This window comes from Haliaeetus albicilla, chromosome 5 (assembly GCF_947461875.1).
Source record: "Haliaeetus albicilla chromosome 5, bHalAlb1.1, whole genome shotgun sequence".
Taxonomy (NCBI): Eukaryota; Metazoa; Chordata; class Aves; order Accipitriformes; family Accipitridae; genus Haliaeetus; species Haliaeetus albicilla.
This window is the reverse complement of record NC_091487.1, coordinates 25,139,911-25,158,054: the sequence shown is the minus strand read 5'-3', so window position 1 is coordinate 25,158,054 and position 18,144 is coordinate 25,139,911. Positions and strand designations below refer to the sequence as shown.

The 18,144-nt window shown below is 40.1% G+C and overlaps 1 protein-coding gene across 1 annotated transcript in view; it reads right to left on the bottom strand.

Annotated features, from left to right (window-relative positions):
* Positions 1 to 336: 336 nt before the first annotated feature.
* SPTLC2 (serine palmitoyltransferase long chain base subunit 2) overlaps positions 337 to 18,144 on the bottom strand; it is a 78,427-nt gene continuing 60,619 nt past the window's right edge. The window contains exons 10-12 of the mRNA XM_069783770.1: positions 9,426 to 9,561; positions 6,214 to 6,343; positions 337 to 1,044 (exon numbers count right to left, since the gene is read on the bottom strand). Of these exons, the coding sequence (XP_069639871.1) occupies positions 925 to 1,044; positions 6,214 to 6,343; positions 9,426 to 9,561 (386 nt within the window). The 3' untranslated portion in view covers positions 337 to 924. The remainder of the gene's footprint in view (positions 1,045 to 6,213; positions 6,344 to 9,425; positions 9,562 to 18,144) is intronic.

The following is an 18,144-nucleotide window of genomic DNA, read 5'->3' as shown; positions in this document are numbered from 1 at the left end:
TTGTAGAACTTAGCAGTGACTTGTTCATGGTTTTATGATAATTCTAAAGCAAGAGAAATTAACCTGAAGATGAGAAAGCAACACACACTAAACCCACCTTTTTTTTTTTTTTTTTAGACAGAAGTACGTCAGAAGGAAGACAAAACACAGCCCATTTAAAAAAAAATTAACAACCCCCCTCTCTATCATTTACCCTATATCAAGAGGACAATTAGTGTCAAAACAAGGAGACAATCTGGAATCCATACTGGGAAGGAAAAGAGACTAGAGTTCCAGAAGTCCTTCTGCCTGTGGCTTAAAAAACTAAATAATGTTTGGGAACAATGGTCCTGTCAGTGACATGTCAACAAAACATTTATTTTAAAAAGGCTAAATTCAAGTTTTAAACACAAGTAACTGCAAAAGAAAAAAAAATTTGGTTGATTATCTATCTTGTTAAATATGTCAAAGTTAGCAATCAGCAGTTTCTCTAGGAAGTCTCCAAGAACAGGCAGGTCAGCTCGCTCTTTACTGGGAAGGTCAGATACCTAGCAGTGACACTGGAAATGCTGCCATGCCAGCGTCACACATGCTCACTTCATCTCAGCCAGCATTTGGGAGGGTAATGGTGCATACAAAGTCTGAGCTGATCAGGCACAGCCAACTTGGGTTGCTGTGAACTCATTGAGACAAATAAATAAAAAAAAACAAGAAAAAATAAAGCCAAGCACCTCTAGGGCCAGACCCCGAAGACACAGGAATCAAAGCTTTTTTTTCTCATCTCCCTATTTACAAAATGCCATTTAGAGCTGATGTGGCCACTTCAGTATTGTGAGGAAATGTCTGATAAGCAGTCATAAGTGTGTTGTTCATGGATGCTGTGGCCTGTGCGCCACAGAGTGTCCCACGGGGTGTGTCCCTCCCACCAAGGCACATGGAGGGAGTTCAGTCTTCTGTTTCTTCATATGTTGTCTCATCAAATGGCCGGTCCAAGAGAGGTACCAAACGGTGACGGGAATATTTCAGTTGTAAAAGGTCCCCAACTTCATCGATTTCTTTTAAAGCCTGAGAAAGAGACCACAGTAGATCAGCAGAGGAGACAGATACAAGCAAGTTATCAGCACATCTTCCTTTTTGCATGCCTGCAGACTACTCTGACAGCCGTTTTACTTAAGTAAGATTTTACTGTGCTAGAAGTCCGTAGCTTCAGAGGTGCATGGGATTTGGTTTAGATTTTAGCATTCAGAAGTCTTGAGACCAAGCGAGCAGCACTGGTCACTTAACTGAGAGTGACTCTGCACCCACTCGATTACTCCATTTCTGAGGCAGGATCATAATATCCAGCAATACTAACTCAAATTTCACAGCCCCCCTCCCCCCCCCCGCCGAAAGCCATGACTATTCATAGAGAGAAAAAACAAGAACAGTGTTCCTCCCTCCCTGGAGGTAGTAAAGCTGAAGCAGAAAAAAATAGACATGGAGGTTTGACTCCTCTTTACGCATCATTCAGTATGAAAAAAACAGTTGTGTTAGCATACCATTTCTGACTTACTGGATTTTTTTAAATGACAAAGATAGCAAAAGGTAAACTGCAATATTGTGCTAACAAGTTTATTGATGCATTTGTTGTATCTAAACTTGGTTAATTTGCATTGTCCATATAAAACTAGAGATGCAAGCTCTGTATTGTAAACAACATTGCATGGGAGGTTTTTGCCAGCCAATCCAAGGAATGAAAAATGTTATTCTGGGTAGGATCCCAAGAACTTTCTCCCTTGAAAGCAAGTCCCACTGACTGAGGTTGCCACAAAAGCAACGCTCAAGCAACTGATGGCCCAGAACACTGCTAGTGAGCTAACAAAACATTTCACCGTTTTGACCTGAATGCAAATGTTATGAAGTTTACCAGAGATCAAACATCTCCTAACATAAGAAACACGGAAAGTCCCAGCTCAGTTAATCATACGTTCTTTATGTTGCAATCTCTTTGATAAGACACTGGTTCACAATGGGGTTTGTTAAAAGCCAAACCCTAAACTTCAATTCACTTCTCTACAGAACGCTCCTGGAGCAAGGTACAAAATAAATCAGTTGCTGCACAGAAATTTGCAACAGTATGTGATGCTAATTATCCTATATGGGCAAGTGACAAAGAAATGAGCTCAAAAGATGACTTGCAAGTCCAATGTGATTTTTGAACTCGAAGGTTGGCATTCTGCACTCCCTTGAATTGTAAATTTATTCAGATAGGTACATTCAGCATTCCTTCAGAATGCCACTAATTCAACATTAATGCTACAATTTTAACATGTTCTGGGTCAAATGCCTGTCTCTTGAGAATAGTTGGGAGATGGGGGTTAATATCCCTACATGCTTTTCCGTCCTGGATGGATAGTTCAAGTTTTTGTTTCTTTAAAAAATGGCCCCTCATGCTTGTTATATCTGGCAGCAAAAACCTCTCCACTCTGAAATCTGGGGGAATGACAAACCCAGAAGTTGGACCTCAGTAAAACAAAACCAAAACAAAAGCATGGGCACAGTTTGCCAGAGCTTTAAGTAAAGATCCCATATGGAAACAATTCAAGGTTAAATTTCTGTTGAAAGAGTCTGTTAACTGTTATTCTTAAATGCAGATTTAGGATTTTATTAATTTAAAACAAAAAGGACCATGTGACCGGCAAAGACTACAAAGGAAATGGCATTGGTGAACTCTGACTTCAGGAGAGTGTAATATATTTTTCATCACTGAAAAGAAAGCACCAGCCCACAGGGATGCAGGTTATGAGGAACTTCACTCTGATCCTGAGCCAAATATTTTAAGGCAAGGAAGTTTTATTTACATAAAACGGTTAAAATTGTAACTGAGAACTGTTCCCCATCATGTGGGTTTACTTAATAAGAACAAGGACAAATATCAGCATTTACAAGACAAGCTTCTCTTTGCCATGCTCCAAACCTGGATAATTTTTTTTTTTCCAGAAAAAATACCATACCAGACCTAGTTAGCATCCATGCACGCACAGATGGGCTACCGAGTTCTCTCCTCTGTCACTGACTTGAAAAGCACTCTGCCAGCTCTCTCCAAGTCTATTCATTACAGTTCTTTCTCCTCCTGGATATTGTTGCCACAGTTCAGCAGAGGGATCAGATCTGAGGGCTACCTTAATGATTAGCTGCCTGAAATCAGTCCCCTTTCACTGCATCACAAGAAAACACAACACAAAGTCACCGACACAAAGACTTGTTCCTTATTAACTCCTCTTGCCAATGTTCTGGGTTCAGAGCATGTAGCTGTTTTGAACCTTAAAGTGGATTACACTAACTTGGAACAAAGCCTCCACATACCGAGCTAACTCAGGATTTCTTCATGCACTTCAAAATTCACACCTCATTTTGTCCTGGATTAATTTGCTTAGGCAGACAAGCCCTAATATATTAAACAAGCATTTCCTCAATTTAGAGCATTTAGCACCTACAGAGGTACTCTAGAAATGAGTCTTCAGAGATAAATGCACAAAACTTGAAACATTTTCTGGAAAACAGAAAGACTTGTAAGCGAATTGCCAGGAAAAGAGGTTTTTTAAGTGGAGTAATAGAAGTTACAGATTGGTTTTAGAAGAGAGCAAGTATAGTACTTATATAGACCCTGCAAAAGCATCTTGTTACGATGAAGAGTCCAGCTAGTCATAAAGAGAGAAGACAAAGAATCTAACCAACAGCAAGACTGCATGATTACTCAGGTAGTGCCAGCACATCAAGTTTGCATGTTTCAGTTGTAGCTCAGTTTGCAGCAATATGATTTCAGAGACTTCAGTTTTCTTTCTTTTCCTTCCTCCCACCTCCTTCCCATTCATCCCCCCCATGTCCACGTGGCCAGAAGTTACTGCTCCCTCATTTGTGTAAGGCACTCAGTTCTATTGCCATGGTCGAGCCAAGTTTGTGATAGTATTAATTTTATATGGGGGGAGAAAGGAAGGGAAGGAGAGGGCCTTCTCCAAACATACACTTCAGAATTTTTATATGGAATAGAAACAACTGAATTGGGATAATTATGAGAAGAGTAGCAGGACAAGTAGCTGGGAAGGAACTCCTTAGGCAGTCTGCTGTCAAAGTGTCAGGGCAGAATCTCTCAGGTCTTACAAGGCAGAAACAACTCAGAAGCAGAAAGTACAGCACCACAGATACATGGCACCTTGTTTAACTGATACAGAACAACACTGAAATACATTATGAAACTGCACACACCACTGCCTTACTATTTTTTGTAAAAAAACTGAAATAAAAAAGAGCCATTTTCAGCTGTTGATTTGAAAGTTCTGTGGCAGTGAAGTTTGAAAGTTTGAATCGTTTTTTTTTTCTTGACAAGATATTTGTAAATATCTGTTTATATGTCCCATTTGCTGTTCATATATTGAAGTATTACCACCTGATCATATCTGGACACTGGGCATGATTTCCCCTTCATTACTCCATGATGACTATTCCCAATCACCTTCTTGTCCACAAAATGTTTGAAAATAGTTTCAAGGATTCTTTCCTCCATCATTTTCCCAAGGATCAAGGTGAGGCTTCTCAATCTGCAGTTCCTCAGATCACACTTCTTGCCCTTCTTGAAGGGTGACATTTGCTTTCTTCCAGTCCTCAGGAACCTCCCCCTATCACCACGACCTTCCAAAGATGATAATCAAGAGTGGCCTTGCAATGACAGCCAGCTCCCTCAACACTTGTGGGTGCATCCCATCAGATCCCATGGACTTGTGTATGTCCAGTTTGTTTAAATGTTCCCTTATTTGATCCTCCTTCACACCAAGGGTAAGTCTTCATTGCTCCATATTTTTCTACTGATCTCATGGGCCCAGGATTCCTGAAGGCAAATCTCATCAGTAAAGACTGAGGCAACAAAAAGCACTGAGTACCCTGGCCTCTTGCATGTCATTTCTCACCTGATCCCTATGCCATTCAGCAGCAGCCCCACATTTTCTCTACTCTTCTTTTTGCTACTAATATCCCCATAAAAACCCTGCCTACTGCATTTCATGTCCTTTGACAGATTCAACTCCAGGTGGGCTTTGGCTTTCCTGACCCCATCCCTGCATGCTCAGGATTGTCTCTATTTCTCCTGGGTCACCTGTCCCTGCCTGCATCTCTTATGTGCTTCCGTTTTATGTTTTTGTTGGTTTGTTCATCCATGCAGGCTTTCCAATACATTTGGTCTCCTGTAAGTCAGGATGGACCACTCTTCGGGGGCGGTGGTGGTGGGGTGGGGGAATCAACCAGCTGGACACCTTTCTTTGGGATCATATCCTACGGGATTCTTCCAAGCAGGTCTCTGAACAGGACAGAGTCTACTCTCCTGAAGTCCAAGGTCATGACTCAACCTAGCTTAGGTTCTGAGCCACAGAACAGCAAAGTGGGGAAAAATGTACAATGGAGAACTTTGACAGAGCCTAAGACAGCCCATGTACATGTTCATCAAAGAAGGTTATTCAGAAGACTCAAAAATGAGTGTAGTTACCACACCAAAACATACTGAGGATAGTCAGGCTTATTAATATAATCCCTTTCAACTATATTAGTCACAGAGTAACTTCCATCCTTAATTTTTAAGGCAGCATCTCCCAACTGTGATGCAGGCATCCTTCCAGTGGACCTCTATTCCTGCTGGAACACACTTACTGCAGGCAGGAGTCGTAAGGCATTGCACTTGGCACAGACTCATTTAGGACAGGATCATTTAAGATACAGTGCTCTGAAGCTGTAAACAAGAACTGGAATAGTAATCTTTGGAATAAAAATTCTCACTGGTAATCATGTGCTGAGGTTTGCACTTGCTTTTGAGAACACAGGTGTTTTGAAGGTTCTCAGGCTTTTTCTTGCTTACCTTCTGCATCTAGGGTCAGAAGCAGCAGAATTTTTTCCTTCTAAAAGGTTCAGTGGAAGGTAGAGCCTCTTAAGAGAGGAAGAAGCATTATCTCAAAGGAATGAGACTGTCTCTCTCACATCATTTAAAATAGGAAAAGAAAGTCCCTGAGATTTATTGTAGGCAGCCATTCTGCATTGTTGAAGCAAGGAAAGAGAGATGGAGTCATTGCCAGCTCTACTACACAAGGCTCTGAACATTAGGTTCAACTAGTTTGTATACCAAACATTGAACCAGTCTACAAATAATAGACAATTGTTGTACCTTGATGTATAGAAGGCATGAGCAAAAGGAAGACAAGACGAGACACTTACTGTATCAAGCATCTCTTTGGTATGAGCTGCAGACAAACAGAATCTGGCTCTGGACTCAATGATGGGGGTGGCAGGGAAGCCCACAACCACAACACCAATATTCCGCTTCAGCATCTCACGCCCAAATGCACTGCCAGAGAGAACAAGAAAGATCGTCAGAATTGTATCAGTGGCAGCAAAGCAGCATGAAGGTTATGTTAACCCATACAGGCGTTTGTTGAAGCAAGCCTGTAAGACCACAATCTGGAGCTTCCAGTGCTTTTTTAGAGGCAGAATACCTGTTCACAAAACCCTTTTTTTTAACTCAATCCCAAGGTGGTCCTCCTCAAAAGGTTTCACTGTATTAACTTCTAACAAAGCTGAAAGATGGTATGTGGCAAAGGCTGGTCTTTTAGCAGACTATTTCTAAATGGATTTGTAACCTAAGCTTGGAAATCTTTCCGATAAGAAACAGGGATTTTGGCTCAGAAGTTTGGCTATACAAGGAATCCCCCATGCTGCAATCCTCCAAAGCAGATGCTTCTGCAGTTTCAAGAGTTTGTTTTCACCAATTTAATTCAATTAAAGTACATTATGGTGTCACAGAATGTACCACTTAAGTGCCTATCATGGGAACCATTGAATTGCCACAATAAATTGAGATCATCTAATCTGATAACAAATATTTTTAAGGAAAATGCAAAGACCTCTTAAAACTGTCACACAGTATCTTCAACAAAACAAATTCTTGCGGTGAACGGAGTTAAATCCAGCTGGCGGCCGGTCACAAGTGGTGTTCTCCAGGGCTCAGTTTTGGGGCCAGTTCTCTTTAATATCTTTATCAATGACCTGGATGAGGGGATTGAGTGCACCCTCAGTAAGTTTGTGGATGACACCAAGTTGGGAGGGAGGGTTGATCTGCTCAAGGGTAGGAAGGCTCTACAGAGGGATCTGGACAGGCTGGATCGATGGGCCAAGGCCAATTGTATGAGGTTCAATAAGGCCAAGTGCCGGGTCCTGCACTTGGGTCACAACAACCCCACGCAGCGCTACAGGCTTGGGGAAGAGTGGCTGGAAAGCTGTCTGGCAGAAAAAGACCTGGGGGTGCTGGTTGACAGCCGGCTGAACGTGAGCCAGCAGTGTGCCCAGGTGGCCAAGAAGGCCAACGGCATCCTGACCTGTATCAGAAATAGTGTGGCCAGCAGGAGCAGGGAGGTGATCATCCCCCCGTACTCAGCACTGGTGAGGCCGCACCTCAAGTACTGTGTTCAGTTTTGGGCCCCTCAATACAGGAAAGATACTGAGGTGCTGGAGCGTGTCCAGAGAAGGGCAACCAAGTTGGTGAGGGGCCTGGAGCACAAGTCTTATGAGAAGCGGCTGAGGGAACTGGGGTTGTTTAGTCTGGAGAAAAGGAGGCTGAGGGGAGACCTTGTCGCTTTCTACAACTACCTGAAAGGAGGTTGTAGCGAGGTGGGTGTTGGTCTCTTCTCCCAAGTAAAAAAGCAATCGGACGACAGAAAATGGCCTCAAGTTGCACCATGGGAGGTTTAGACTGGATATTAGAAAAAATTTCTCTACTGAGAAGGGTTGTCAGGCATTGGAACGGGCTGCCCAGGGAAGTGGTGGAGTCACCATCCCTGGAGGTATTCAAAAAACACATAGACATGGCAGTTCAGGACATAGTTTAGTGGACATGGTGGTGTTGGGTTGATGGTTGAACTCCATGATCTTAAAGGTCTTTTCCAACCTAAATGATTCTATGATTAAAGAAATTAGCAGCTGTGACTTATGCGACGAGAGGCACGAAGATCTAGATCCTTTCCGTAATGACAGTGCAATTGTGGGTGTTTCTACAGGCCATAGGAAATGGTTAATCCTTTTTGAACTGACCTTGTCTTGAGAAGTAGCAATGAACTTAAGAGGCTTATAAGGATGTGTAAAAGTAACATCCTTTTACAAGGTTTTTAATTTTTCTGACTTTTACTTCTGCTACAACTATTTTCCTTATAAATAGGTGCGTCCTGATACACTTCATTTTGTATCCATTTAGTACTCTCAAAATATTTTAAAAAAGAGACTACAAGAGACAAAGAGAGGATGAAGTAGACCCAATGTAGATCCTAAGGGCCAACTCTCATCAGAGCTCTGTGTTCTTGCTCTTTTTTAAGTAAGTTACTGGCCCAACTGCTCAGCTAATAAAAATTTCCAGGGAAAAGATTGTAATGACTAGTAGAGCAGCTGAGCGGTAGAGACAGTATGCCTCTCTGTGCTGGACGGCACACACTGCAGACTCTACAGCAGCTATAAAGGTTACAGGCCTTTTAAATTAAATTAGGTTATACTGAGAAGGGTGGAGGAAGACTGTATCTAGCTTCATGCAGAGTGCTAGATGATGGTTGTTCCCTCACAGAACCACAGCGCTTAGCCAGACTGAAGCCTAACTGAGCTAGAAGAGCACTAGAGATGTTCAGTACAGCTTAAATGAAGCTCTGCTTTCCAGATTTAAAAGTGTTGGTTGAGCCCTGCATTATACACAGGACACTGAAAAGCAGCTACCAAAGTCAAGTTGTCCTTGAAATCAGGCTTTTGTTTATGTTGCAAAGATTTTTACTATATACATTATATCCTGCTTGCAGAATTTTAGCCTTAATTATCCACACAGCAGCCCACAAGTCCATAAGCATTTATAAAGCTATGTTGAAGTTTTATTAGTATTTACAATAACAATACCTGAGGTATTAAATCCAGACCTCTTAAAAAAACTCAGGATTCACCAAATACAGGTTGTTGTGTCCTGTCATGTCCTGCCCCTCTGCTTTTTCTTTTTTTAATTTTCAGAGTTTATCTGTGGAAATGTTGGCTGCTTCTGATCTAGGAGCTGGTTGAAAGATTCCTCCAGTGACTTTTAATCTTAATTTCCATTCAATTTCAGCTTCTCTTTAGCACATATATACACTTTACATATAAATAAAATGAAAAAAAAAAACGCCCAATTTTTAAAACATGGCATGTAGTGGTGAAATTGCTTCCCTGAAGTGCTTGCTTGCTGCCTCAAGCTACAAGCCTCGATTTTCTCAAGACCACTTATAGGAAGTTTCCATGTTTTGTAAGACTCAGTAATGATCATAAAAGCAAAAAATCAAACCAGTCTTTTCTTACATTTAGGGAACTCTTAATATTCTTGTACCATCCTAGCTTTAAAGATAGATGAGAAGTTATCCTGTTAAACCTACCCAATTTTTGCTGGCATGTACAGCATCAGAGGCACAACAGGGGAATCTTCATTTCCATAGATGATAAAGCCCATCTCTTTCAGTCGTCTCCTGAAATATCTCGTGTTCTCTGCTAGCTGCTGCACACGTGCTTTCCCTAGAAAAGCAATTAAGATAAGACTGCGAACACAGTAGTCATAAGTCACATGCATAACTGCAACACAAGACCTCTAGCTAAAGTACAAACTGTGAATGTGCCGCTTGTGCTTACGGAAGTGTTAAAATTAATTGCAAACTAGAATTCGCAGTTTCCTCTCCCTCATGTAATCAAGACTAATCACTCCTCTTCTGACAAGGCTGTAGCTGAATGGACTAAGACAAGCACAGCCATCAAGTCCAAGCACTCCCTAGTTTTTCCATGTCAGGTTTTTAATCAAGAGGTACCCAGCAAAACAAGGCAGTTACCTGCTTTTAAACAAGATTCAAAATTTGCTCAAAATTCATTGGTAACTGCATCTTGAGGAGTTTGCTTACACTTTGAATAAGTAATGGAAACCTACTGAATCAGCTGGGGCTGTTCACTGTGTTTTATCCTGGTTGCCTGTATTAATGGAAATTACTACCTTCCTCCTTAGATCTGTTTGCTGAACTGATCATGTGGCTGCTCCCTAACCTTTTTCAGTTAAAATGAGCTGGGTTTAAATTAAACATATTACTTCTGATAATCCAGCTCACTTTGCACATGCAGCAGCAGCCAATTTATCATGTATTCAGCCAATTTATCATGTATTCAGCCAATTCGGTATGGATTTTTTTTGACATTTGTCAAAATTGGTACACAGGACACTAGACAGCTAGCATAATTTAAATATTCCAGCTATTCAGACAGCCATAGGACAACCTATTTATCAGTTAATTAAATTCTAGCCTAACACAGTGTATTATGTTTCCATGTTGCCCAGAAAAAGATCCACATCATCTCACCTAAGCGGATGATAATGCATTTCTGATCAACTAATACTCTAATGTGCTTAAAAGATTAAGCACTATGCCATTGATGAGACTATAATAAGTAACATTTATAATTACTTGTCTCTGGTCCACAGACTACATTTCTGGATAATTGATTATCCAAACACTACCTTCACCAGGTGGGTGATTCATATACTGAAGCATTGAATCTACAGCAGCGTGGATCTATGCCACATAGTGAAGTCGGCTGCTAGATATTAATCGTCTTCTTTTAAAGTTGTAGATAACGTAAGGTGATTAACCAAAAGGAACACCAGGTCTCAAAGAAACATCCAACACCCATATGGCTCTGCTCCAGGCCAGAACAAATATAACTGTAAGAACCTATACAATTTTTGTAGCCAAGAGCATCAGACATTCCACCCACAACCATGCAATCAAAGGCAAAATCCCATCAAAGGCAAAGCATGAGAAAAAAGGATAAAACCTGTTAAGTTTGCAAAACTTGGCCTATTATTAGTGGGTAGGAGCTAGTATTTTTAACAGCACTCACTGCCATTTAAGACATCTCTTCTCCTCCATTAAGAGCATTATTTCTTAATCTCCCCCCCCCCCCGAGTTTCTGCAGAAGTTTAATTCCTCTTTGCCCAAAAGCAGTAAGATTTCAGTAAAACACAAAGGCATCTTGTGCTTATGAAACTTATTTTTTAATTGGCTCACATCAGATGAGGTCCTCTAGTGGAGACCCAGCTTTCTCTTGTGTTTTCAGACCAATTAGTTGGTTATTTTAAATAACCCAGACTGCAAAGTGGAAAAAAAAAAAAAACCAACAACAAAATAAAAAGAAACAGGCCTATTGCAAGATACTACGGATAGTGGGCCAAAAGCCACTACTTGCATTTCTAACATTGAGACAATCTATAAATATGCAAGTGTTCAGAGCAATCTACATGCAGAAAAAAACAACTATGATACCTTCTGAGAAAGCTGCATCCACATGTCTCCTATACAGAAATGCACAACTTCTGACAACATTTCAGGTCAGTAATGTACAACCCCATCAAAATACACATGAAATTTCACCACTATGAGAGTAGTAAGGTAACGTACACAGCTGGGTACCACTGCTGTGATCAGCCCCTCTCCCATGACCACGAACGCAGCTTCTCCCATACATACATTCTCTCCATGCTCCCATAAAGCATGGAGTTTACAGTGCTTCAAGCAGAAGGAACTTCAGTACCTTTATAGTTTTCCCCTCTACACATTCACACCCTTTTCCAAAGTTGGGAGCCTTCCAGGCTAAAGATTAAAGAGCAACCTTAATTTGTAGTTGGCAACCGCTTCACAGTCTTCCTTAAACTCTTCCCCATAAAAAGAGTTTATGATTCTAGATTTGTCCTTACAGATTGAAGAGCGCTTTGAGATGTAAACAAGTTTCATGTGCAAGTCTTTCAGTTCTCTACAGAGAAATAATTACCTACTACAGCAATTGACAGATTTGGAAGACACTTGCCTTCTTCAGGTTTGTGGGTCTCAAAAGCCTGTCAGCTTTTACTTTGCTCCAGAACCATCAGTCAATTTAATGAAACTATCACCTCTCTAAAAACTTGTCATGATGGCTACCAACAATATTTCCAAGAACTTGAAAACATATTCAGTGGTGTCTTCTCACTACCCACCACATGCCATTACCATCTTCTGAAGAGAACTGTAGTTGTGGTGAAGTGAAGCAAAGCACCAGGAATCAAACAAGAATTGGGCACAGGTTCCTTGTCCTTTGCTTTCCTTTCTCCCTGCATTCTGTGCAACCACACTCCTCTGCACTTCAACATATTTAGTCTCCCATTCCACTATTAAATCCTGCACTTGAAGAGTGATGCTATGTGTTAATTGAATATGGTTTGCAATATTATGCAACAAGCGTACACTCAGTGTTCAGCTCTCCTAACATTTGCTGGTTCAGCCCCACTGGTACACACTAGTAGTTAACCAGAGGGCTGTTAATTGCTACTACCATGTTTCCTGGGACCACAAGGACAAAACAAGCAGTGTCTCCAGTGCCTGGAGACAGCAGTGACTAGGTACCACTGCTAATCCCACTTGTACCCAAACAGTGCTTGAGCATTCAGACAGGACCTCAAAAACCCCTTCCCAGTCCAAACATCATCTGAAGCTCAGAGCTCTGTCCACATCTGCTCAACTGTAGGCCTAGAAAGTCTGCCAGGACTGCAGCAATCCTCCAGCAGCTGGCTTTCTTGGCAGTACGCAGCTTCATTTTTAAGACCACGCAAAAAAGGCCGGCTCAGACACCACCCTGCCAATTGTTCTCGCAGAGTTGTGCAATGATTCTGGTAATATCCTTTCATCTAGGAAACTGGAATGTGATGACCTTCAGGGAGGGAAGGAAAGGGGGAAGAAAGGGAGTATTACTGGAACCGAGTTCTTCAAAAGGCTAGAAAACTAGAACCCCTTATCACAGCAACTGATCTGAAGTCCCTTATGGGTCCTGTGAATGGCTTAAACTAGCTACTGACAGACCTACATTGGAATTAAAGGATTAACTAATAAATTCTCCTTTGCTTTTATACCCTTTTGCAAGTTTCCTGCAGTCATAACAAGATTGCTCTTGCAACTTAGTAAAAACTTCCTTGCTTGTAGCAGCCTGGGCAACATTTAGTCTAAAGCCCGCATGTATCCCCTAAAGAACATGCTGCCCTTGTATGAGAAGTAAAGGTCACACACACCACCCAAGGGGGAGAAACACTTGCCCTTTACTACCCTCAACTCAGAGCTGTAGTTGTGTGGACTCAGCAGAGAAAGAAAAAAGAACAAAGAAACGCAACAACTGTCTCCGCTTGGATAGCTAAGATGGGCTGAATATTTATAGCTGACAGTTTGAGAAGAAGAACGTGCTTTTACTTGACATAACATTATACCAGTCCAAGACAACAGGCAGTCACTTTAAATTGGGATTGCTCATTGTCATACCGACATTTTTTTACTGTACACCTTAAGTGCAGAATACATGGTAAAGAGTTGCAGCCCTCCTACCCCAAGTGGCAATATCCAAGTGTGAACACACAGATGAGCAGCAGCTTTGCTGAGGAAGTCACTCAGAGCTCCTCTCAAACCCTTCCCCTAAGGCCTTGCCCATAGCATCATGGTTGTTATCTACTATACATAGCCAAAAATGCCAGATAAATGCTTTTGCATTTATAAACCCTGTGCAACTTAACTTTAGACTTAACAGAACAGACAAGTCAGGCTTTAGAGTTTCTGCAGCAGAAGGGCTCAGTACCACCAGCTGAACCAACAGAGTAAGTAATGGCTGACTGACTGTAGTATTTTCACCATTCTTCCAATACCTAGCACATACCTTCCAATATGAATAGCAAACTTTTGCCCACTTCTAAACAAGCTTCGAAAGATGGTGTTTCTACATTTGTGTGAGGGAAAGCATTTCTCTTTTCTGACATTTCACCATATGGCATATGAAGTCTTACAAATATATAAGGCAAGCAAAATTCTTCAAGAAATGCAGCTAGCACCTCCCCGGAAAAAAAAATATTCCAACAGCCTAGAGAAAGCACGCCATTATGAATCTAAAGGCACATGAGATGCATGTTCCCCATAACCCTAGCGGAAAGTAAGTTAGTATCTCTGCCAGGACAGATTCCCAGAGGCTAGAAGAATGACATTTCATCACTTGTGAAGGCCTCTGCTTTAGAGATCACATTGTTCAGAAAGACAGAAGTTACAGTAAAAATAGTACCTAGAAGATGTTTAAGCAAATTTCTTCTTGAAGCAGAAATTAAGTTGATACTTACCATAGTTATCTGCAGGATAAAGGGGGCTGCACATTCCACCACACCAAATCTAAAGTCTTCTTGCAAAGGGTTTATCAATAAGGCGCATAAACAGAGAAACTCACCTGTATTTAGCCTCGCTGCTCTTTACATCACAGAAGTTCATGCTTAAACTAACAGTCCAAATACTGCAAGGATTCTCAGACAACTCTTATTTGCAAAAGGCAGTTTAATAAATACACAGCAATTTCTCAGCAAGTAAAAATTTTTTGCAAGGCCAGGATGAACTTAGTCTTTAGAAAAAATAATAAAAATAGAAAACCAGACACTTCTTAGAGCTGAGTTCTGTGTAACTTCTCTATTCCATGTCAAAAAATCATCTCTACAAAGAACAAAGCAGCCCTAGAATTTGTGGAAGTTACTCTGCCACGAAGATCCAATATTTGTAACGTTCCTGTCATCTATTAAGACTGATGAATTATCTATCATAGATGGTATTGGACTCAAAAGAAAATTTAGTTTCCCCCCCTCTTGTGATCTCCAGGCAGTAATTGGAGAGCAATCACAAATCTGTCCTTCCAAACAATGCAACGCTTCATCAGCAAGGCTTCTTGAGAAATAAAAGGCATGTTGCATTGTACACAAACAGACTACCGACTGACATTGAACTCCAGAGGGGCAAACCAACTTCAGATGGGCAAAAAACCACAAGCAGGATTTTATCTGCTTGTCACACTACAGATCACTGTCACTTGGATCTAAAACAAAGATACTCGATGCAATACAAAGGAAGCTATATGTTCACATTTTTAATTAATTCTTATAAAGACTTCAAAGCCACATGGTATGACACATCTTTAAAAATGGTTCCTGAGCAGTAAAACTGTTAACTGTATGAACAAGCTGCAATACTTGTTGGTCAACAAATACCAGTTTACGTTAGATAGCTATGATGAAGTTACTATATATTCTTTCATTAACTGATCTTGTGGCTGTTCAACACGTGAGTTTTAATCTCACAGTCTTAATTTAACCTATTTTTTTGTCACCAACATGGACAATGAGGCTAAAGTGAGCCATTTCATACCTTTATCTTACATACCAGTTCAAGGCTAACATTTTTTTGTTTTAATGATTAAATGAAAAATTTAGAATAAATGAAAACTCTTGATATGAATAGATTACTATTCAGTACATGCAGAATAATTCCACTTGATATGTATTAATTGCCCAATTACACAAGTCTCTACAACAGCTCATGCTGTAACATAATAGAATGCCCTCAGTTCCAGTTTTCATTGTGATCAACAAAATTAAAACATTTACTAGCAAAGATTTGTAAGAATTATGTGAGACCTTGTGAAGATGTATTTTGATAGTAGCACATTGCCTCTGATAAGACTCAGTACGTATCTAACAAGAAGTAGGTTTTGTTAAGAAGATTGGCCAGAACATATTAAAGGCATCTTTTAAATCACTGCAAGAAGTGAAGAAGATTAGATTAATCTTAATATCAGATCCATAAGGCATCTTTGAGATGAAAACACTCCATTAATTCTTTGCACAAGAGTTACTTTCAGTCTCTAATTTAATTTGTTTCACATTGTTTTCCAATCTTGTCCCATCTTACAAACTCTTGCCAGTACAGAGGTGTTGGAGGTGAGAAACAGTGTATCACCTACTGACAGATGTGCCATCCTTAATTTGTGGCAGAAACATGTCTCTTGGTATTGCTTATTTCAGACAATGACGGGATTTATCTGGCAATTAGTTTACCCTGACAAATACCACAGCTTTACTGATGTTAGCATGACCTCAGCAGGAATGCTTTACTAGGAGTGCTATCAATTTTGTAGGACTGCTTACCTGGGCAGGTTTCTTGTCCTCTCCTCTCCTGACAGCCACAATCTAGGGAATCTAATAAACCTTCCCTCCCGCCTTGTACAATCTTGTTTCCCAAGATTAAACAAGTTTATTTTTTTGTCTGTCTTAGAAGAGAAAGAAATAAAAATCAAGCTAACTAAAAGAAGGTACTTGGTCAACTAAGTGCTCGTGCAGATTATGGTAGCTCTGTGTGCATGTATACATGCACGTGCGTGTGTGAAAGGACATCAAAGCAGCAGATCTCAACATATTTTTTCAGGAAACAATGCTGAAAGGCATTTTATAACCTGAACAGTAATGTTTACTGACTGTTGCTAGTTACTTAAGTAACAACCAAGCCTCCATATTCTTGTGTGGAATAAAAAGAGCTTGTGGAAAGGGTATGTTCTGTAGCATCTACTATCGTTCCCAAATGACGTGACCAACCTAACAACCCAATTTTATGGAAATCCCCGACCACGCAAGCTTACTAAGATTTTTACCAGACATGTATGTAATGAAGAGCCAACTATCACTGAAAATAGAAAAGAGAGAAAGAAATCACAATCCATTATGAAGGCACAGAGAACAAAGTGATGCCGTTGTGTCCTGCTCCCCAAACAGATGATAAGGTGGCTAAAGACATCCTACATGGAAAGGATATGGACCAGGCTGCAACATTTCATGGTTGATTTTCTGAGAGCACCAACATCAATAACAGTGAAGATAAAGCACTATTTCATTAGCATGAATAGAGCTTTTTCTCCATATACCTTGCTATCAGTGGGCCAAACAGAAGAAAGTAAGTGATAATTTCTACTTCAAGAAGCCTATATTCTCAAACATTTGGAATTGTTTAAATCTAAGTAAACTGGTGATGAAAACTTGGTTGCATATAACATTCTCTAGAAGTTTGTTTCTTCAAGTCAGAGTGATGCTATAGTATATTCAAGCTTGTAAATTTTTCCACATTAAAACCCTCTTGTTTTTGCAAAGGCTTATACTTCCATTCTGTTTATTATTCCTACATTCTGTCTTTTGGTTGGCTGTTTCAGTGGAAGACATAATTCAGCATACTCTGTTTTGGAAACAAGCATTTTTTAAATCTCAACCAGGAATTCAATATTCTTCTGCTGATTTAACAGATTCTCTACTAAGCTTTCAGAAGCTAAGTTGCCTCCCGAGGGCTTATGAAGATCTTTTGCAATGTCAACATAATAAGTCAAGTTGTTTTCTGGACACTGTATTTGTAAATACCTCATCATTAAAAACCCCACAACAGCCAATTCCTTTTTTTTTTTTTTTGAGAAGGCATAAAAGCACTACTGCTTTTTTACTGCTATGAACACATTTTTCATGTGAGATATAGAAAATTCCCTCTTCAAGGCTTCTCCTGAAAAGTACAAGTCAAGCATGACTTCTAACAACATTTGCAGAATAAAAAAAAAAAAAAAAAAAGCAAAATTTTTTTAGATTTGCCAAGTAGCAGAAAGAACAAGCACAACTTGAGAATATCCAACTGGAAACAAGGGTCAGATTCAAAACAAAGCAGTACCTATTTAAGGACTATAGTAAGTAAACTGAAAGCTTGAGAAAGTGATATTTTAAACTAAAAAAAAACCCCACAAAAAACCAACACTGGAACACTAAACAAAATTTCAGTTCAATATTGATTAAATGCCAACACTTACCTTTTAAGGAAAAGTTGCACTAAGAGAGACAGAGAGAGCGTGATGTTGTTAAAAATGGTGTAATAGATGTTTAAGGACCTGGGATGGTAATATCTGCCAGAACTGATTTTAAAAGTCTTGTAACATTATCTATCAGAAAGAAGACTCATAACACGAACTCACATCCCAAGGCAGAAAGGGAGATCAAGACTGACCGATTCATGTGCACAATCCTGCCAAAGGCAGCACTCACCTACACAATAATGGAAAAGTCAGCTCCTACAGCAACCTATTCTTTTGGCCTCAAAAAAAAAAAAAAAAAACGTGATTTACAACAGCTCAAAAGCAAGAAGGAGGTTTAAAGCAAAGTTTTCACTGGTTTCTTCTCAGAGATCATACTATAAAAGCTAATAAGGAAAATTTTAT